The 23,221-nt window shown below is 41.1% G+C and overlaps 2 protein-coding genes across 7 annotated transcripts in view; both read right to left on the minus strand.

The window, feature by feature from the left end:
- The window catches only part of kcnq5b (potassium voltage-gated channel, KQT-like subfamily, member 5b), a 133,861-nt gene extending 124,447 nt beyond the window's left edge, over positions 1 to 9,414 (minus strand). For all 6 annotated transcript variants that reach the window (XM_083764835.1, XM_083764832.1, XM_083764834.1 and 3 more), the window contains exon 1: positions 8,587 to 9,414. In XM_083764835.1, the coding sequence (XP_083620961.1) occupies positions 8,587 to 8,933 (347 nt within the window). In that variant the 5' untranslated portion in view covers positions 8,934 to 9,414. The remainder of the gene's footprint in view (positions 1 to 8,586) is intronic.
- Positions 9,415 to 18,153: 8,739 nt separating this feature from the next.
- rims1b (regulating synaptic membrane exocytosis 1b) overlaps positions 18,154 to 23,221 on the minus strand; it is a 50,252-nt gene continuing 45,184 nt past the window's right edge. The window contains exons 24-27 of the mRNA XM_083766118.1: positions 23,087 to 23,199; positions 21,127 to 21,228; positions 20,631 to 20,770; positions 18,154 to 20,197 (exon numbers count right to left, since the gene is read on the minus strand). Coding sequence (XP_083622244.1) covers positions 19,979 to 20,197; positions 20,631 to 20,770; positions 21,127 to 21,228; positions 23,087 to 23,199 — 574 coding nt within the window. The 3' untranslated portion in view covers positions 18,154 to 19,978. The remainder of the gene's footprint in view (positions 20,198 to 20,630; positions 20,771 to 21,126; positions 21,229 to 23,086; positions 23,200 to 23,221) is intronic.

Consider the following 23,221-nt stretch of genomic DNA (forward strand, 5'->3'; position numbering starts at 1 on the left):
GTCCATGTACAGTACATCTTAGTCTGTGTACTAGAACTTGAGATACAGTATTGGCAAAATATGCAGCCAATGTGGCCCATGATCCAGCATGCCATTATGGGGAATTTTATTAAGTTTCAAAAAATCTTTTCCAAAATGAAAATACAGTAGCTGATGTACAAGCTTGTAAACTCGTGGACATTGTTAATAGGGCTTGAAAGCTGATGTGTTACTTTGGAAAATTTATTTTGCATATTATTCTCAAATATAAACTTTAATCAAATTCAGTTTATCAAATTTATTAGACAGTTAGTGATCTAGGACTCTAGGGATCAGTAGGCTATCGAACTTAAAGATCTGGCATTGATTAGGCTAAAATTTGTATCTACTGGTACTGTATCTACAGTAGAGTAAAAAGAAAAACATAATTGCTCAACAAATGTAATATATTTTTTAAGAAATGTGATTTGCATTGTTTTTGAGTGGCTGATTAAACTTGTGCGTTGTGTTGTTTGTCCAGTACACAAAAACATCCTCCCCATCCCCATCCTCCCCTCTCTTCAAAAGAGAAGACTCAATAATATATGGATAATAGTCTCTTTTTAGTTATTTTCAGTCCTCCCTCAACTTCAGTCAGATGTGCACTGCACATTTCACTGTGCAAACCAGGGACTATGCAACAAAACCAATTTTGGAAAAAGGATTCATTCCATCAATCCAGGAGACCAGGACCGTGCTGTGAAGCATTGAATAATAACTGTTTGATAAATCCTTAAATGATAAAATTAATTTGTAGTAATTGCTTTTGGAGCTAATGTTTTTCTATCTCAAAACATCAATGTGAAAAATAATAGGGAGCTACAGTGTGCAGATCTTTTTCATCTTCAATTTCGTGACTTATTTTAGTATTACCTTCTGGTCCAGCACCCATGCTTTAAACTTGTTTTAGGTGCATAAAGTATTGTTTATGCATTAATGTAGATTAGAAGAATTATTCATATCCAATCATCCAATAAATGTATCAAACGAAAACGTATACCAACATGTCACACAAGTTAATAACACAACCAGCCAATACTGCACATGTGTGTGTAATGTAATCCAGCCTTGTCTGAAATAATACTTTCACTTATTCAAAACAAACGTTCCCTTCACGATCACTCTAACAGACAACCTTAGGCTAACAGACACACCACCGCAATGTATATGCAAACGTCTCAAGCTGACTTCCTCTCGTCACCTTCTCTGGCACAATGTCAAGCAAACACCGTCTGAACAAAGTGGTCTGACTTCTGGTTTGTTTCTCAGTCCTTATACCTTTCAAAGCCTGTCCCATTTCTCTGAACATTAATCAAGACTCAGACTGTGTTTACAATACTTTACTCCCAGCAAACCAAATTACGTCATGATAACGTAATGACGTCCTCCAGTGACTCCGGTGACGTTCAGGACTAGGCCAGATCACAGCCCATATGGGGATGATCTTTACGTCATTTCCAGGAAGTCTTCACCAGTTTAAATAATATAGCTTATTCTGGGCCAGATCTGACTAGTTATGATATGACTTAAGTTGATCTGGCCTCGATCAGATTCTCTCCGATTCATCCAGGGACGTCCGTTTTAGTGGGTAAAATTTATGTTGGTTGAAATCAGGTGATATTCTGGGCCAGATCTGACTAGTTTTGGTTTGACTTGATCTGGCCCCAATCAAGACGTCACGTCACTGATTCGTCCAGGTCCTGACCGTGCTTGCTGGGCTCTCTCTGGTTATGGAAAGCATCTTACTTCTTCCCACTTGGGAGTCTGATACCGCCTTTAGTTTGTTGCACGTCGTATGAATGTCACAACACTCACAATGTTGTGACATTCTTGATTACAAAAGTTAAATCTCTAAATTCTGGTTTTTGTTATAGAGCAGTGGTTTTCAACCTCTTGGGTGTAAAAAAAAATTCACACTGTTAAGAGTTCAATAAATACAATTATTGCTATAAGCATTAGCATTACTTAATTTACAAGAAGTCTACACCAGTAAAACGCCAATATATGGAATGTCAGAACAGGTCAGCTCCATATATAGAGATCTAAGGGTTTGAGGTTTGAACTAGAGTTGCTGGCTGGCTCCATGCAGAATTGCAGATCTCGGTGATGATCCAGTCTTCTCCAATTGATATTTTGATCAATAGAGCATGGGATTGTGGACTAAATCTTATTCAACGATAACAAAATATTCAAAGTTTTGGGTTTGAGAGGCTAAATCTCAAGAAATGGTGCTCCGTGGCTCAAAAGCCCAATAAACAATGGACCTTGATATGAAAACTTAAAAGGGTTGAAAACCACGTTTATAAAATACCGGTATTTGTTCAGTAAAGGGGTCTCTCCAACTCTTTCTTAAATGGAAAATTATATTTTCAGTTTTGAATACCGATTTTATCAGATTTACTCACTTGTCCTGTATGAGTTCTCTCTCCACATTGGATAAAATTGGCAGTCCGACCTGAAGATTTATTTTTCGTTTACTAAAGACCCGGAGAGTGGGTTTACTGAACAATCTAGTATAGCAATGATCGCTATTCAAATATAGATCTATTTAACACTATTATTTTAGGTTTCTGTACAATAGAACAAACTAGATACATATGTGCGTGCGTGTGTGTGTGTGTGTGTGTGTGTGTGTGTGTGTGTGTGTGTGTGTGTGTGTGTGTGTGTGTGTGTGTGTGTGTGTGTGTGTGTGTGTGTGTGTGTGCGTGCGTGCGTGCGTGCGTGCGTGCGTGCGTGCGTGCGTGCGTGCGTGCGTGCGTGCGTGCGTGCGTGCGTGCGTGCGTGCGTGCGTGCGTGCGTGCGTGCGTGCGTGCGTGCGTGCGTGCGTCAAGATTGTACTGTGGGTTTTGGACTTTTTATAAACTAGCTACTACTACTGCAACAAGAGCTCATGAAATCGCATCCAGAAGTTGTCAAATAATATCTTTCCAAGGAAGGTACTCAAAGATAACAAAAATATATGGCTGGTGGCTGGGCATACAACAAGGTAATAGAGAACCTCAGTCAGTTTTGGAATACAGATCTTTCATTTAATTTCCCATACTGAACCTCAAACCCTGAATTAGTGAATCAAACCAGGAAATGAGAGTGAGCGACTGACACTATCCCATATATCAGCATACAGTACATACAAGCACAAGCGTTCATTACAGCAGTGTTTTTCAAGCCTTTGTTGTGCAAGGCACACCAAAGGGAATGTCAAAATCTCATGGCCCTCATATACATAGCGACAGCTATGATCTGCTATTGATATTTGATAGTATGATAGTAGATCTGCTATTTTTAACCCAAACCTTGCAAATTTGTGAAACAATGAAATAAATAATTGTCTCCACCAGGCCGAAGGCATGGGGAGAGAGAATGTTTTGCACTCCGTCCGTGTGTGTGTGAGTCCGTCCGTCCGTCCGTCTGTTACCAGCTAATCTCCGGCACCGTTAACCCGGTCGATGCCATATTTTGCACACACACTCCCTGGATGCCAACGATGAACCTCTGCCCCAAATTTTCCAGAACGGCCTGCTATAGCGCTACCAGGAAGCCTATTTTTGAAAATCACATATTTTGCTATTACTCCTCCAGATTCTGTCCAAAAATCCTGCAAATCGTTACGCACTCTCTAGTCTCTATAGTCATGTGTTCAAGCCGGATCTGTCCGATATTTCATATTCCATCCTAATTGGCTAACATTGGCTTTCAAAGTTTGCAGAATTGGCCCGTTTTGAACAAAAAGCCTCAAATCATGAATGCAGCGTGCAATTTACGTGAAATCTTTCACAGACTTTCCTAGGCTGAGGAATATATCCCACCCTTTTCACATTGGCCTGTTATAGTGCCACCAACAGGTGGAGTTTTGCAAAAGACATTTTTGGAACAAAATGCCTCAAATCATCAGGAGGCCACAACAACCTGATCTGCCCTGGTGGAGACCTGTGCTCCAAAGGGCACTTTATCTAGTTTGACTCTGTATTGGAATTTGTAATGAGTGTGCACAAAGCACTGATATATTGAATTAGAAAAACATTATGTTTTGTATAGTTATATAGTATATTGCTATAATAATGTGTGGTTCTCACAAAATCCCAAAACACAACTGGACTCGTTCATCTCGTGACAGATAAAGTCTGTGACATCTGAGAGGACAGATCTCGGTTTGCCTCTCCGTGTCCCCACTCAGCCCGGTGTCCCAGTCCCACATGCCCGCCCGGAAACCCGACGCGGAGGAATGCTGGATCCATTTCCCCATGCTTTCCTGCTGCTGACATACTTGCAAGGATAAGAGCTTGTTAATCCTAAGGTAAGATGAATGGCGGCACTGTGTGCGCTAAGGGAAAAGAGGGCGGGCTGGGACCTCGAGCGCAAGGCGACTCAGCACAAAGACTGGCTCAGTGCTCCTGCCTTCACACATGGGAAAAGGATAAAAATATACTGTATGCAGGAAAATGTATCACTAACACCAATAAGGAGCTTATTTACGAGTGATGCGTTTGACTGTCCCTTATAGACCAATTATTGTTTACAAACATTGGGACTGAGTGCACGACTGTTTCATGTAATCAATTCCCAACAGATCTCCAAATCTGTTATTTTGGGGAGCGCTGGTTTCAGTTCATTCAACCTCCTCTTACAGTATTGCGCACAGAGAACAGCTGATATACAAGCTCACATCGCATTGCGGATGCGACTGTTGTGAGCTTAGAGGTCTGCGTGCGTGACACCATCGCGGGACAAAGCATAAATTATACTTGATGGGTTGCAGGTGCGTGTGCAGCCATGGACAAACAGGCTCTGCTGCCGTGTTCATGAGCGGCTCAAATCTACAAACAAGTCCCAAAAATACCTATCAAGCGGCTCTCCCGTTATGACAGCGACTGGAGGTGTGGTTTTGAGGACATTGGAAGGAGGAATTGCTATTATTGTTCAAACACAACAGAAACCAATGGATTATATATTTCAAGGGCGAGAGATCACAATAAAAATCCTAATCATTCTTCCTCTTCCATCTGAAAGTTTGATGGTGCATTATTTACACGTGAGTGCCAGGCACGTAGCGTGGATCAAATGATTGACTGGGAAAATTAGCATTGCGGCGCAAGGCGGCTTGCATGCTGTGGTTTGCTATACTAAACAGAAATTTGCATGCACAAGGGCTGCGTAGGCTATCTTTTGTTGTTTTTCTTGTTTTTTCGCCCCCTCTCTTCAAAGTTAGAACTGACTGGGCCACAGCCCGCGTGGCCCAATAGACCCTACGCCGGTGGTGAGTGCAGTTAGAACTTTTCCATTGCATCTTATGAGAGGCAGGGTTCTTGTGCGGCCGGCATTATATGACAAAAACTTAAATAGGGCCTATATCAAGAAATGACTGACATAGTGAATAACTTTATACTTTCAAAATAAGAAAATACTAAAAATGGCCAATAAAGCTCACGTGTCGTTTGAGCTGGTAGATCCGCTTTTTCTGAAATTGTTTGAAAATCTAAATGTATCTATCAACTTTTTTCAACATGGAACGATTATGCGAAATAATAAATGTGATCATCTCAAATAATTGTGATCAGGTCGACTATTAAGTAATACCGTAATTGTGACAGGCCTAGCTAGAACACGATTATCAATTCTCAGGTGAGTTTGTGAAGCAAGGTTATGCACTCCAGGGATTCTGTTTAGACTGTTGCTATATCTGTTAATATGAAGGACAGCTGTGTGTGAGGTCAGGGACAGCTGTGAGGATTATCTTCAGCTGAAATAATTATCTTCTGCTAAATATTGTGGTATTCAGCTACTGGTGAAGGCCCTGCTAATCTTCAACGAATGCTCTACTAAGGGCTAGTTTTCCGCAAATGCTTTATGAGTCTTGGATGAAATTCTCTGCTAATCTTCAAATGCGCTATCAACGTTGTCGTGAAACATTTTCTAACCTTCTTCACCTGCACTTCACCGTTCCTGGCCAGAGAACCGTCTGCCAGGTGGTACCGTGGTACAGGTCAATGTTCTCCCTTAGAGAACTATCATTTGCAACATCAATGGCTGCTGAAAGGCTAAGAGCAAGTCAAATGGGAAATAACTCGCTCTCACAATAGCTATGCTCTCACAATGAAGTCTAGATGTTAAGTGCATTTAGAATTCTGAATGTCCGTGATGCTTTGGCTCGGAAAAGTAAGGAAATTGGTTAGAAAGAAGATGGTTTCATCAACCCCTGAAAGCACTGAAGGGAGCTTCTCTGATCAATCAAATTAGGTTAACACACACAGCCTTTTTCAGTCAATGACAATTAATGGCCAGGCGCATCTTGTTTAACTGCTTTTTTAAGACAGAAATGCTAACATGCTAAATACTAACATTAAGAAAAGCTGAATAAACAGCAAAATAAAAAATAACATTACGGTATTATTAACATTATAACATTATTATTCTAATTAACATTATTATTATTATTAGCAAAATTAACAGCAAAATAAAGGTGTAAGTAGAACTATAATTCTTCATGCTGAATGATATAGGTACTTTCACAATATCACTTTGTCAGCGCTAATACAAAAGATGAGCTTCATCATCTAGGAGTGATCAGTTTGATATATGTGTGGTGCTAAATGTTTGATATGACATCTGAATAGCTGAGCTGCTCATCACTGCAAGGGGAAAAAGTGGTGACGCGCACCAGACCTCAAAGATAACACCATCCTCCTATAGTCCATTATAACCTTAGAGTATAAGATTATAACCCCTCCTCACACAGTGACTTGAACCATCCCCTAATATAAGATGGTGCTCTACTCTGTCTGCACATGCTCAACTTCCTTCCCCTCTGGCCTCATGCTACTATAATATGTGAGATATCAAAAGGAGATGGTTGGTGAGCACAGAATGGCAGACACCACATAGAAGCTAGGAGCTACTACTTAACGACTATGGGTCTCCGCAAGATTGAGATGTCATGTCATTGTGTACCTCTGATGTGTAGTAGTATGATGATTGATGTGCATGGAGCGCTGAGTAATGCAGTGTCCAATGCTCCAACAAAACAAAGCCTTCTCTGTACACAATGTGCGGAGGACTTAATAGCAAAAACATAAGGAGAACAATGCTTTGAGTGGGGGTTACAGTATCATGTTGTGCAATAATCCTACACAGTAAATTGCAATAACTGTATGGCTCACAGCGAAGGGAGAGGGTCTTTTCATTGTGAGCTGTGAAATTGGAGTGGTTGAAGAGGTGCTCATCCTCTGGCTCACATTTACAGAGATGGGGAGGTCGGATGTGCTTATATGACACCCACGGTTTCATGACATTGACATTTCGTTCACATCTAGCCAGTGGTGGACTGTACAGTAACTAAGTAAATGTACTTGAGTCTGAGGATCTGTACTATTAGACTATTATTTTATAGTTATACTCTTACTCAAGTACATTTCCAAGACAAATATTTTACTTTTACCCTAATACATTTCTAGGAAGACTGAGTACTTTCAGGTTGGTTGTTTTGGTTGTTTTGGGGGGTGAGATCGGCTATTTTAGCATTGAATATGACACTCGACCACCTTGTTAAGCCTTTTTTACACATCTTAGTATGCAAAAGAAATATAAGTGTAGTACTAGTAATCATACAAGTTCAAGGTCTCTGCATTGTTAAATCTTGTATGGCTGTAGGCCTATAGGAGTAAAATGATTTAGTTGCGGTGGTTCCTGTCATTTCTATGTTTTTTATAGGTCTTTCTGCAGGCTTTGTATAACGTAGTGGTTCTACAAGCATTACCAGTGCAGGTGGTTTTAGAGAGTTACTTCTCTGAAACAAGAGTTACAAGAACCTATAAATTCATTGTGAAAACATTAAGCAATTCATCAATATAAAAATTAAGAAATGTATCTATTTTTTAAAAACATACATACATACTTTTGAATACTTAAGAATATTTAAAAGCAATTACTTTTTTACTCTTACTTGAGTAACATTTTGACTGGGCTACTTTTACTTGTAGTGGAGTAAATTTAACCAGGAGTAGCTACTCTTCTTAGTGGGGTCAGTACTTGTCCACCTCTGCATCTAACCATGATTCACACACTTGCCAAGAGTTTCATAATCATGGTCTGTGATTAGGTTTAAACTCAAACTGGATATAGACAAAGGGGTAGTAGTATGCTGGAAAATCTATTGAAAAAGTCTATGAAAAAGTATCTACCGGTATTCGCTGATAGGCGTATACAAATATAGAGCTACAGTTAATTTAATGTAGGTCCCAACTGCTTTTGAAAATGTGTTAAACAGGTAGGATACCACATGGGGGTGGACTACTGGTCTGGACTGTGGAGCTACAGAATTTCTCAATGAAAACATAGCCCTGATAGCCTGTAACGATTCGTTTTAGCTCAACACTCAACAGGTGTGTGTGTGTGTGTGTGTGTGTGTGTGTGTGTGTGTGTGTGTGTGTGTGTGTGTGTGTGTGTGTGTGTGTGTGTGTGTGTGTGTGTGTGTGTGTGTGTGTGTGTGTGTGTGTGTGTGTGCGCGACTACGTACACTACAGTTTCTAGAGACAATGAAGAGAGATATAACCATTTCAGCAAAGAGAGACTTACACAAAGGCATGGTAGATGAAAGCCCAGGCTCGCGGTCTCTCCAGCACGTTGTACAGGTAGTTCTGGAGCCTCCGGTAGCGCACGTTTCTTCGGCCGCTCTGCGCGCTGTATATGAGCGGCTTCCCCAGCAGGCTGAGCCTGGCTCCCTGCTTCCCCCCCAGGTTCTCTAAACCAGCCGTCACCGTGGCACTTGAAGCTGACAGCAATCCGTCTCCCGCGTTGTTCATCATCATCCTTCGTACGGACTCCAAGTCGTTCAAGCCATAGCCATCGTCACGGTGTCCTGGCGACGTCCTCATCCAGAGCCCTGTGCCGGCGCCTTCATCACCGCTGTGGTTGCGGGGCATGGCATCACCATGCGGGAATGAAGTGCCTATACGAGCATGCGTGTCTATATTATAGTGATGTGGGCACACTAATACATGAAATGTCACCGCTCCAGATTGCTAGTAATGCATTGAGGATGGAACTATAAGCCAAAGCGAGACACGTTGTTTACCGTCACTGTTTGACCGCCCTCTTTCCTCTCGCATCAACCTCAAACTAAGTCCTCAGTGTATTTGCTACCACGAAGCGCGCAATGCTACCCAGTGCGCCCGCCGCGCGTTTTCTTTGGCAACTTCATCTTACCCAATAATATCACTGTCCAAAATGTTGTGCGGTGGTGGGCTTTACGTAATAGAATGGATTGCTGGTGAGGAGAGCGTGCTAAAATGAACCGTACAACATTAATTTTGTACTCGGGTTTCTTTCCTGCAGCCTGTTGCCCCAGGAAGCAGCGCGCGGCTGATATTATGATTAATTCTCTCACACACCGGTTACATGATTTCTGCGAGTATTGCCCAGCGTTGCTTCAAATGCCTGGGCTGGGTGGTGTGCTGTGCTGATGTAAGTCTGAAAAACACGGTTATTTCCGTTGATACGGAATTTCCCTCGAGAGCAATAGCGATGCAAATTACTCGACCCAAAGCAAGCCAGTCCACATGCATGTAGTTTAATTTCCTCACACAAGTGCATGACGCTTCAAAGCGTCGAAGTGGCTAATAGCCTAATATAATACTAAGTAGACTACTGTAATGAATTTTCCATTCCTTCGTTTGGAAAAATCAAGACTGGATGCTGGATGCAATCCTACCTGGAGGGGAGAGAACAGATGGTGGAGGTGAACGGAACACTGTCCCCTCCCCTCCCAGTGAGCTGTGGCGTCCCACAAGGAAGCATACTAGGGCCTTTACTGTTCCTAATTTATGTTAACGACATGACTTCAGCTTGTGACTGCAACTTGTTCCTGTTCGCAGATGACTCAGCACTGCTGGTCTCGGACAGGAACAAACTGCAGGTTGAAAAGACCCTCAGCTCTGAACTCGGTAGAATCTGCACCTGGCTCGCTGATAACAAACTATCCTTACACCTGGGAAAAACTGAATCCATCCTCTTCGGATCAAATAGTAAACTCAGCAAGGCAGATGGCTTCTTGGTTAGAGTGGGTGACAATATTATCACACGAAAAGATGAAATTACCTACCTAGGTTCCATCCTGGAGGCCAATCTTTCCGGTGATAAAATGGCCACCAACGTAATCAAAAAAGTCAATCAAAGAACAAGATTCCTTTACAGGATCTCCTCACTGGTCAGCAAAAACACCTTGAAGACCTTAACAGGAGCCCTCGTACAAGGTTTCTTTGACTATGCATCCACCTCTTGGTACCACAGCACCTCAAAGGCCCTTAAAACAAGGCTCCAGACCTCTCAAAACAAACTGGTCAGGCTCCTACTTGGCCTCACCCCCCGAACCCACCTCGCCCCTGCCCACTTTGACAGGCTGGGATGGCTTAGGGTCGACGACAGAGTACAGCATCTTGCAATGGGTCTGGTCCACAAGATTCGATACACCACCAAGATACCCATGTACCTGTCTAAATACTTCCTTAATGTAAACGAAGTCCACACCCACAACACCAGAGGGAGTGCAACAAACCATGTACAACCCAGATTCGGCACAAACAAGGGACTAAATTCTTTTCGCTCCTATGCCACCAAAATGTGGAACGCCCTACCAACAGTCATTAAGACATGTGAATCCCTTGACTCCTTCAAAACCGCTCTCAAAGGGCACCTACGGATGGCTGCAATTCGAAACTGGCCTCTGTAAAATCTGAATCCCCCCCACCCCCCCACCCCATTTTCCCTCACTGTATATAGTATCTTTTCCCTTTTTTGCTTCCCATATGATGAATTCCTGTTCTGTTCTTTACCTACAGAGAAATGTCTATTTGTATGTCTCTAAATGTTTGTATGTCTTTAAATGTTTTGATGAATTGAACAATGTGGACCCTGTTGTAAACAAGTGTAATGCTTAATTGGGTCGTCCACTCACAGTTGACAGTCTTTGTATTGAGTTTGTGCTTAAAATGTACTGTAAATTCTACAAACTGTTAATAAAGATTTCAATCAATCAATCAAACGATGTCTGTGTGTGTGTATGACTTAAACAAAGCCGTTGTATTGTAGGCCTATAAACAATGGTTTATGTTCTTTGGCATTTGAGTTGTGCTTGAAATTGTAGGCTACTGTAATTCTGCAAACTGTTAATAAATACTTCGATCAATTAAATAAAATCTTTCTTTATTTTTATATTATTATAGGCCTATAATGAGGGCTACACAGGAAGACAACAATTTTCGATAAAACTTTATTTCTACAACGGAACAAAAATACAAAGAAAGCAGATTACCAACATGTTTTGTTATCTGCATAGGCCTACTACAGCTGGTTAGTAGGAACTTAAGTTGTGGCTGGGTCATGGTGGGCTAAAAGACGTTGAATGAACGTTAGTCATACTTCCTCTCTCTTTCTCCCACTTTCTTTGAAGAGTCATTGTGCTCAGATGTCTTCTGTTCCATTTTTAGGTGCTTTCTGAATTTGGATGTATATGTTTCATTACACACAACCTTTTTTAGCACATGTTTCTCTCAAAAATGCCTTGATAGTCTTGAATTAATTGTGCCCTGCCTATAGATTCAAGCAACCTGAACCTTTTCTTCTTCTGTGAACATAGAGTGGTGAAAAGCTGTAATTTTGTTCATCTTCCAAAGTAGGTTATATTCTCCCAGAAGGACTGTGATTTGTCAATTTACTGGCAACTACAGCCTGGCTTCTTTGTGTCTCCCTTATAGAAGTGGGGTCTTCCTGGGTCTTCTGCCATAGAGCCCATTTTCACTCAAACCACAACGGATGGTGCGACTTGAAACCATAAACTTGAAGATCAGTTTGGATCTGTTTTGAAATGTCCTTGGTTTGGCCATTTAAAATTATTTGTTCAATACTATCCAATTTTCCTCTTCCTTACGTTCAGAGATGTTGGCCTTAAACATCTTAATAATATTAATATTATGAGGTCAAAAGGAACATCAAGATGTTGTAACCTATGTCATATGTGGATCAGGCTAATCAATCAGAATACCGGTAAATTAAAAGTATCACTACAATGACATTATTTTTGTATAACTTTTAAAGGGTATACAAATCATTTTGGCCAAGCTATTGTTAAACTCTCTTTGTCGAATAAGCAATATTTAAGTTATTCAAACAACTTTAAAGTAGCTTACTCATTAAGCAAAATGGCCCATTTCAACATATTACTGGATTGTAATTATCTGCCATCCGAAGGCAGGCGAGAGATTATGTTTTCACGTGTGTGTGTGTGTGTGTGTGTGTGTGTGTGTGTGTGTGTGTGTGTGTGTGTGTGTGTGTGTGTGTGTGTGTGTGTGTGTGTGTGTGTGTGTGTGTGTGTGTGTGTGTGTGTGTGTGTGTGGGTGTGTGTGTGTGTGTGTGTGTGTGTGTGCACGTGTCAATGACAAAGATGCTATTTCATTTTTTTGTGAATGCATTACTGCTGACCATCCCTCTGGATTAGGACAATTCCTCAAACAGACAAGGCACACACAATGCACATGCACAGACAAAAACACAACTGCAGCACCTTCAGTTATAGGTGACCTGCACCCATCCAGTTTTTGCCTTTGAGACTAGTAGAACTATAAAGTATTACAAATAGTAGACTACCTCAATTATTTTTGCTGTTAAGTAGCTGAGTAAATGTACTTAATTTACTTTCCACCACTGCTGAATGGCCTGCGTGATGTGCTATTCCCTAAGGCTGCCTCATCATCACATGCTAAGAATAGCATGCTGAATCTGACAGAATGCTTTCGTTAGCAAAGTGCTGGCCATGTGTGATGTTTGAACTTGGCTGATCTCAATGAAACTCCATTGAATGGTTGAGAGAGAGAGAGAAAGCAGCCTTCCAGTATTCACCGGACACCATTGTATGGTGTGTCTGTAAGAGTCAGCACCCAGTCTTAATACTCAGACAACTCAGTGCATACGTTGTGTTTGGGCGTGCGTGTACACACGTCACACGCACACTTATACATAAAGTATCTGTGTGTGTTCATGTACTTAAACCTATGCATCTGTGGCTGCTTTTCCAACCCATGGGAGTGCACATGATATTCTGTCACCAGCCATCATCTTATCTAAAGGTTTCAACACAGGCACAGTGAATTCTATCATCAGTTTATAGACGATCCTCTAACAAAACCATGCCATCTGCTGGTGACTGCGGGTTACTGCTGGTTATTAGGAACCAGCCCTTTACATTTACACTATTGGTCTGGGCTTACACCTGTGTGTTGATGATCAGGCACAGAGAAACAGTTCAATTCACATGAACATAATAAGTAAAATCCCAGAGGGCATTATTTGACTGGCCCTCATCCAAACTATTTTTGCTCATTGTAGTTGGAACGGCCATCGTACGTAATAACATGAAATTAACCTAATTATATTTCCATTTTCCACCCACATTCGTGGCATCTCCTTCTGCGGATGAACCATCAGTGTGACCTTTGACCTCAGTGGATAGAGGCACTTTCTGGGAGCAGCAGGAAGATAATGAACTTGGCCTGTGTCTTGTGTGATCTCTGGTTCTCTGTCCTCCATGGCTTATGTTATGTCTCTGCATTGCACGCCAAGGTCACAACCTCTGATGCTATGACGAAAAATAGGGTCTGGTGCAGGGAGGTGCGCTTGATTGTGTGTGTGTGTGTGTGTGTGTGTGTGTGTGTGTGTGTGTGTGTGTGTGTGTGTGTGTGTGTGTGTGTGTGTGTGCGTGCGTGCGTGCGTGCGTGCGTGCGTGCGTGCGTGCGTGCGTGCGTGCGGAGGGGAGTATGGGGGGTTGGGGGGTCAGTTAAGATTGCCTGCAGATGTTTTTTCGGGGGCCCTCTGCTTGCTTAACGAGAGGATGTGGAACATAAATCTCCCAAGGCCATGTTGCACTGTGTCATATGTAAGGTCGCACAAGAGACCATTTTGGTACCCTCTACCCTCTTGGTCTAGTGAGACTCTGTAGCTACTAGAAAAAAGCATAGAACATAGAAACTGTATCGTTTGAAAGGGAAAAGTAGTACATATGCTTATTGTATCTATGTATACCTACAGATGGAAAAAACAAACAGAGACAAGATTTTGCACACAAAAGAAAATCCTTTGATGTGTTCTTATATTACTAGTCTGGAAACCAGGCACATCTACTACTGGGGAAAAAATGCCCTAGGCAGATTGGGTCTGGCACTCCTCAATGTCGTGGTTGACCAATCAGAGCTCACTATTCAAAGTGAGACTTTTTTTGCTGTGACGTTGGAATCAGTTTGTAACTGTTGCTTGGAAATAAGTCACGGCGAAGTTCCAGACCAATATCTATGCAATGATATTAGTCTGGCCATGCCAGGCTATAGAACGTCGCAGTCCTTCCCCCTTTCAGAACGACGAGTGGCCCAGGAAATGAAATGCAATGCATTTCTCCCATAGGATTTTCTTTAAGTATTTATTTAAAGACGGTTACGCCGCGGACAAAGCCAACTCGGATCGTGACAAATCATGACAATGAACACAATATTTTGAGCCGATCAAATCATTAGAAAGAAGAAAATAAAGGCAGTTTTTTGTTTTTCTTCTTATAAATTATTTGATCGGCCCAAAACATTGTGTTCATTGTCATGATTTGTCACGATCCGAGTTGGCTTTGTCCGCGGCGTAACCGTCTTTAAATAAATACTTAAAGAAAATCCTATGGGAGAAATGCATTGCATTTCATTTCCTGGGCCACTCGTCGTTCTGAAAGGGGGAGGGACTGCGACGCTCTATAGTAGAGCCTATGTATGTATCCTGTATGTATCTCTTTAATTTCTGTTCTGTTCTTGGACTATTGACTCCTGCCTTACTCTGGCCCTTTGCTCATGGTCTACACTACAGGGATGTGTGCTAAGGTACCATAACAGATGTCTTCTTAGGAAGACATCGCTCACTATATTCCCTACTGATTGACCGCGGTATATACTGTACATTTTATCCATATACCCACCATGTAGGCTGGCTCACATTGTACATAATATCAACCTCATATCCACACTTGATAGTCTGTGCATTATGTACTGTATGTTCAGATTACTGGTGATAGATCTTAGATTATACGTATGTCCATGCCTTTAATATAATACACATTTATATTTATAATACTGAATTAATTATCAATACCTCAGATTTGACACGCTCAAGAACCTAGGGCTCAACCCCAGCCTGTGCTGATGGAGACCACAGGTGTTATCCCTCTAACCCTCAACACAGTAGCCCCCCACCCAGGGTTGTGGCCTGACCCCCCTTCTCTGCACTCCACTTTATACAGCCCACTTGTGGTGCGTACGTCTGTAATCCAGACATACGCACGCCCTGTCTGTCTGTCTGTCTGTCTGTCTGTCTGTCCGTCCGTCTGTCTGTCCATGTCCTTGTTTTTTCAGTTAATTGAATAATTTCAACTGAAATGTATTTGAATTACTCTCAATTCAGGGAGAATGAATGAGAGCCATTGATGTACTGTAACTTGTTTTTTATTTTGATATAGTCGCATCAAATGAACTACTGACTGTTTGACAACTTTGTCTACAGGTATGTTTATTTTATGTGTCGATGTCACCATTAAGAATCTCTACACAATACAGGTATATGATGCATCCCAAAATGCAGCTTATAATTGTATTGGCTTAAAGCCATACTGGTGGTTTTAGTGAAAATTGTCAAATTATTCAATGTTAACATGGGGTATACAGTACTGCTTGGGAGAATAAAGCCTGAAATTGCAGAACATAACTGATTTAGTATTAGGATTTATATTTCGTTATCTGTGCTTCGCAACTCTTCTCCTTTCACTCTCGCTCTCTGGGTGTTCTCTGTCTACTTTGCTGATGCTCTGAGTCTCTGCAGGGTCGAGTTTGTTGGGTCGGAGAAAATATTAGCTTTCCCACAAGCAAAAAACATATCATTGCTGTCAGGCAGAAACCTCATATCTCCATATTTCTTTCTTTCTTTCTTTCCTATCTATCTATCTATCTATCTATCTATCTATCTATCTATCTATCTATCTATCTATCTATCTATCTATCTATCTATCTATCTATCTATCTATCTATCTATCTATCTATCTATCTATCTATCTATCTATCTATCTATCTATCTATCTATCTATCTATCTATCTATCTATCTATCTATCTATCTATCTATCTATCTATCTATCTATCTATCGTGTGTGTGTGTGTGTGTGTGTGTGTGTGTGTGTGTGTGTGTGTGTGTGTGTGTGTGTGTGTGTGTGTGTGTGTGTGTGTGTGTGTATGTATGTATGTATGTACAGTATGTACTTACGTCTCAGTAGCTACCGTCGATTAGACCCACTAGGGAAAGACCAGGGCCACTTCGGAACTACTGTGCCAGGAATGAGAGGTAAAATTCTGGCATGTGGAGGGACTAGGCTCTATGGGTTGACTCCTGTCCGGGCGCCACCTACGTCTCACCAGGTCCACTCCGGGGCGGCGGTGGCTCAGGGGTAGAGTGGCTGGATGGTAACCGCAAGGTTGCCAGTTCGAACCTGGGTTCCCCCAGAGTTAGTGTCGAAGTGTCCTTGAGCAAGACACTGAACCCCTAATTGATCCTGATGTGCTGGTTGGTGTTTTTTACTTCCTGAAGTACATGAGAGGTTTCCACACAACATCGACAAATTATCCTGCATGGCAACAGCTACCATTCAACTATTTTGTTCTGACCTATTGACATCATGTTCAGGGTGTTAATATAATTTAATATATTCTTTATTTATTTTTCCAAGTACAATTCCTTTTTATCAGTCAGTCAGGAGATATTTGAGGGAGAACCTTCATGGCGATTTCAATTGAGGGTGAGTCAGAACAAGCTTTCTTCCACACATTCTTTTATTTGTAAATAATAAAAATGAACTCTTTTTTATATAAAACATACACATCATTTGAGCCACATCTGTTATACAAACAAGAAATGCTGCAGTGAATACTTAACTTTTTTCAATTTTTCTTTTGTCATTTCAGTGGAACAAATAAATTGTAAACAATCAGCATTTTTTTTCCCCCGATAATACTGACAAAGTAAAAAGAAAACCTGCCTCACTGGACGATGAAAACAAAAGTCAATTGTCATTTTGTGGGACTTTACATGGCTGGGTTAGACATTGGGTTTGAAGCACAGGAAGTGTTCACACAACAGTTTTAGAGTTAATATGGCCTAGTAACCCTATGTTTAAGACTGGCCAGTTGGTGACCCAAGTCAATTGCCTTGTATTATCCCACCATGGACTCAAAGCCCTCTGCCTGGTCCCTAGTGACGTGTACAATCACTCCACATTATATGACTTGGCCCCATTGCAAATATCACCCAACCTAATGAATGGTTGTTGAGTATTTACAGTGTATGACTCTGTGCATTTGAAGTTATTCTTTATATAACATAACCGTACATGTTATAGCGGTATTATGAAATCATTATGTTGAAACATAATTCATATTTCCATACAATATGTGACTCTGATTTTCTACACATACTTATTCATACATCATCTCAGCCCCTTGGAGGTATACTATGATGTGGAATAACAGTAAGGGGGCTGTGAGGTCTGCTACTGTACTGTACAGTACAGTACATCTTCCATTGGGTTAAGAAAAGACATCAACGTAATCATGGGAATTGGTTGTTTGAGAGACATTCAGCACCGGAATGAGAGACATGGACTAGACTGCAGCTGATTTTGAATGTCTTCGCGTGATGGGAATGGCTTCAGTTTCTTGGTTTTATCTCTTTAATATTCAAGTACGAGCAAACTGTACAACTGCATGCAACATACAAGCGGGCCTACGGTATGTGGAACTAACACACAAATCTAGTTCAGTATCTTTTTTTTTCTTCTTCTCTGTATCTGTTTCATTTTACAAAAATGTGCATGCAGCTTGGAACATGTTCCGAAGTCATGCTGGCCCGGCCCCCGCCCAGTTCGAAGGGGTCTGTGGACCTAATGGAGAATGAGCGTTGGTGTTTGTGTATACTGACTTGATCAGCCCATTTGATTACTTTCACATTCACAGAGATGCACAAGGGAAACTGTGAGCAACTCTTCTTTTGTTTAAAAAAAATCTAGATTCAGAGGAAATTAACCAAAATAAGGGGGGGGGGGGTTATTTTCTGTTGTTTTTTTGCTGTTTTTCTTGCTTTTTTTCTCAAAAAGTTAGACTTGTTGTTGTAAAAAAATCAAGCTCTTGTGCTTGCATTTAAATCTCAAAACAATAAAACAGAAATTTTGATTAAAAACCCTAAATATGTACTGGGGTGAGGGAATGTGCTCCCCAAAACAGCATAAATAAAAGATATTTGCGTATCTTGTTCTTGCAAGGTTGGACAAATGTATTTTTTTCTTTTTTACAGTTATGTGACACCCTTGTGATAGTTTAAAGTGACATAAATTCTATTTATTGGTCAACCTCCTGGGAGATCTAATATACATCTATACAAAGACAACTGGCCTGGACTTTTGCCAGCGATGAAACAAAGAAAGGACATTGCACGCTAATCTCATCGCCAAGTGTAAAAATCTAAGTTGTGTCACCATCAAACCAGTGCCCCTGTGTTTCAGAGTTTTTTTTTCTTTCCATTCTTTCCCCTTCTCTCCATGCACACATTGGACTGACAACATATCATTAACCTTTAACGCGTTGTAAAAACATTTTGTGCTAGAAGTAACAAAGGGGAAGGAACAAACAAATAAAAGACACAGTAAAACAGTGTGGCTTCAGGTTAGCCATGGTAAACGTATTGAAAATGAGAGCTTTACAGATCTCTTCGACTACAAGGACTAAGTGAACCGTCCAACGTATTTCACGGATTCTGGATTTGTTCAAACAGCTCAGTTTCAGATGAGGTTCTCAGAACCTAATTTAGGGCCTGCTCAGAATGTGGTACTATCCATGAGTTGTGGGAACCCAGAACTTACACTTCCAAATGTTTTCTAAAACAGCGAAAATAGTGTTGCGATGTGAGCTTGTAGATCAGCCATTTTTGCTTTTTATAACCACTTGAACCTCAGCATCCCTATTCTGGGGGGAACATTCGCCAACAATAGCTGCTCTACAAGCTCACAAGGGTCAAATCACGAAGCATTGTGTTTTACATTTCTGCAAAGAGATTTGGTGTGTAGACCGAAAAAAAGCGATCCAAATAAAATTGCAACTCAGGTCCATTTTACTAAAAATAGTGAATTTAAGTGGTTAAATGAGTCTTAAATGGGAAAAGAATCACAGAAATTCACGGGCTCTGAAAAGTTCTAGGTTATGTGTTCTGGGTTGCCCTTCGTAGTCGAAAAGAGCCATTAGACAGAGAGAAGGGCCAGTGATGCGGCTCTGAGGTCTAGGCACCAGAAAAGGCCCTGGGCTTCCAGCCTGACCACCCCCAGGAAAACACTCTGCCTGGGAACAGAAGTGCTGGCAGTCTTATCAGGGTTTTGGAGGAGGCCACTGCAGACAGGACATGATAGCGCCACCTGCAGTTATGGAGGATGATTACCTCTGTCTCAGTCCATACATTCTGACGCTAACGTACATTTCTTTGTTTATTTATTTTTTTTAATTGTTGATTCCATTTAAAAACCACCCTGCTTCATTTTCTGTTCAGTCTTTAATATATGCCACTTTTTTATTGTACTTACTGCATGTTATTACTGTATCTATCAAAAGCCCTAGGTCTTCTGTTCTTATGAACGGAGAAAAACAATTAAAGTTTTCTTTAAATGGAAATGAAAACATCAAAACACAGAGTTCAGACAAAATCAAATGCAACAGGAGTGATTGTCAAATCTCAACAAAGCTTTCTCATTGTGACTCTGTCTCTGATTGTAGTTACTCTACATTTCCATTCATTCATTTGTTTTTCTCTACAGTACGTTCATGAGTTAGGTATTAACTAAAGCCACGTAGTCCTATTGGTCCACTAGGATCGAACCCCTGGGGGTCCAGAGGAGCTGTCGAGGGATGACTGGGAGGCTCGTCGAGTTAGGGAAGCTAGTGTGGGATCCACCAAGGAGGAAGGTGGGAACAGCTTGTACCAACCAATCACTGTGCTTGATAAGTCCAGTTCCTCCAATAGGATTTGTGCAACTCCCATGAAGCTTTTATGGTCCATGCGTCCGTAGTCTCCCCAGACAATTACCTGTCAGCAGAGAAGATACGAGGCAATCACTACAAAACTGTTCGGCACACAAAACATAATCTTTGACGCCTCTACATACATAGCCTACTGTACGTTCAAGATTGGTGTTAGATAGAGATGTCCCGATACTGTATCAGTATGGGAAAAGTATCAGCCCTTATATGTCATATCGGCGAATATCGGTATCGGCAAATACACAACACGAGATATATAGCTAGATAGCTATAAACACAACACAAGATCAGAACACCCGAATCGGTATTCGGTTTCGGCTAACACAGAAATTGTGCTATCGGGAACAAAAAAAGTGAATAAAATAAAATAAAATAAAATAAAATAAAATAAAATAAAATAAAATAAAATAAAATAAAATAAAATAAAATAAAATAAAATAAAATAAAATAAAATAATTATTTCGTTTTCTCCAACATACCTGTAAGACCTTTCCCTGTGGGCTTTCCTCAAATTGCAGTGCTTGCTGGTACAGCGGGTCAAGAGTTTTCCGTGCAATCTTGGTTTTCTTTTTGGCTACGTATGCTCCATTATTCAACAGATAGACCTTGACATATGGAGCTGAAAATATAAACAAAACGTTCAAAGAATCATTAGTGAGAACAAAGATACTCACTAATGTTATAATCTAGATCAGATATTATGGCTGGTTATGTCTTTATGGGAAGCAACTGCACCGACCAAGCCCCATAAGGCAATCCACTGGCAATCCACTGGACACACTTTTGTAAGGCAATTTGTATACAAATAAAAAAGGTACAAAAATACAAGAATTTGATATTTGTAAAATGTACTTTTCTACAGTGTTCATTATCCGTTAACGTAACAATGCAGGACTTTACTGTGTGTAAATTAGCCTCAAGCATATGATGTTTAGTAGCTCTCTATAGTATCTACAGATAACGTCTAGTCTTTACCAGGGAGGGATTTGGATCCTGGCTTTTGTACAAGTCCCCGGGCTCGAATAACCTCCACCTCCAGTTGACCCTTCTTGTCCATCATACCAATCTGAATGTCACCTATAGGAATCAACAGATCAAAGAGACTTATTGGCTATGATGAAATGAAATCTCAAGGCAGCGATTCCCAACCTGTGGGCTGGAGCCGTGGGGATATTACAAGTGGGCCTCCAAAGAATAATATTACCAATAATTGTAACGATAATGCAATATAAAAAATAATAATGGCATCTTTTCTTTAAAACCTTGACATTTTTGTTTTCCTTGGGATACGATAAATAGGAACTTGGTTCCACTGGTCTGGTCCAAGCCAGAACATAATCAATTGATTGATCTTTTTAAAATAAACATGCTCTGAAATGCATGCTGCATGGGTCGACCCCTCGGGGGTCGCCAAAGCATTTTTGGGGGTCCCCAGCCTAAAAGGTTGAGAACCCCTGGCCTAAACATCTGACCATTTATTAAGGTAGCCAATGGTGAGCCGTGATCGCTTTTAAGATTTTCAAGTTAATCCTGATCTAAAAAAGGTTGAGAACCACAGTCTTATAGGGTTTATACAGGATAGAAGCTAGAATCAAAGATACATAACTATTCCTATCTGCTCTCTGAGTTTAAATTAGTTTAAATGATTTTCGCCATTCTTGCCAAAGTATGAGGTCAAATGTTAAACACTGTGTCCTTTTCCTTGGGATTTAAAACACATTGCATCTGTGTTGGTACAGTATGTCTTTAGCATGCATATCCAACAACAACATGTAGTTTGGCTGCCATTAGAGTAATTATAATAGTTCTTGGCTGAACGTCTGCGTATGTTATTGGAAAAGACAGTGGAAAAACATTATGTATTTGTGTATGACTTACAGCCTACATTTAAGTAGACTGAGCCAACTCTGCCCTCAGATCTATTAGTGAGGACAGATGTGATACCATTGTGTCCTTTATGATAAGGTTGGTTGCCTTCTCTTGTAGAGAGGTGCAACAAACATTGTGATTTTGTAAGCCCTTCTTGGAAAGCTATACTGTACTTCTGTACTATAGCCTACAGTTCTTCCTCTCTGGCAGAGTTTAGAACTTGATATCCATATTGTGTCTGTAACTCTAACTGCTTTAATTGAATTTCTGCGACCGCAGGTGACATCACGTGTGATGTCATCAATATTAGCCCATATATGGAGATCCCTGATGTCATCAATATTGGCCAGCAACTCTACATCTCACCTCAAACCTGTAGATCTCCATATATGGAGCTGACCTGTTCTGACATTCCATATGTTGATCCTCCCCACCCATCCTTCCTCTTCGATGTCTCCCTTTTGACTGATAGCTGTCCATTTAAACTCTAGACGGTATAAAGTTATTAGTGCAGCCGCGCCCGGATTAGGAACCCCTAATCTTGCTCAAGGACAATTCGACACTAACTCTGGGGGAGCCCAGGTTCGAACTGGGAATCTTGCGGCCTCCATCCGTTCACTCTACCCCTGAACCACTGGCACTGCCGCCCCTAGTAGTTAGCACCTTTAGTACCTTTAGCTTTAGCTACGATTATAAACGTAGAAAGCAGAGAAAAAGAGAAAAGGTTTAAGGCCCGGCCCTACCTCGGGCCTCATCAAACCATGTACACTCAAGTCACCACCCTTAGATCTCCATATGGACCTGACCTGTTCGGACATTCCATATGTTGATCTGACCTCATCAAACCCTGTACACCCAAGACACGCTCCATTTATGGCCAGTATAGAATTCATTCCATATGTTGATCTGACCCCCCATGCCAAAGCGCCAGCAGTCTGCTGTCACCCAGGCGGATGCGTGCACGCGACCTCAGGCGCCTTACTGGTATTATACTGTGATTATTTGCATTTTATTGTTCTGTGATTCACACATGAAAAAATATATGTATAGTACATTTATAACTTACCTATGGCGGGTGTAGCCAGTGTTTGCCTGCCTACTAGCTGTGCTGGTCCTAAGCCATCCAGGAAGTCACTGAACTGACTGTTGGCTCCTAGATTCACTCCAGAGAATATCAAACTGAAACAAGACACAATTAACC

Source organism: Protomyctophum parallelum (assembly GCF_964188405.1).
Source record: "Protomyctophum parallelum genome assembly, chromosome: 5".
NCBI classification, from domain to species: Eukaryota; Metazoa; Chordata; class Actinopteri; order Myctophiformes; family Myctophidae; genus Protomyctophum; species Protomyctophum parallelum.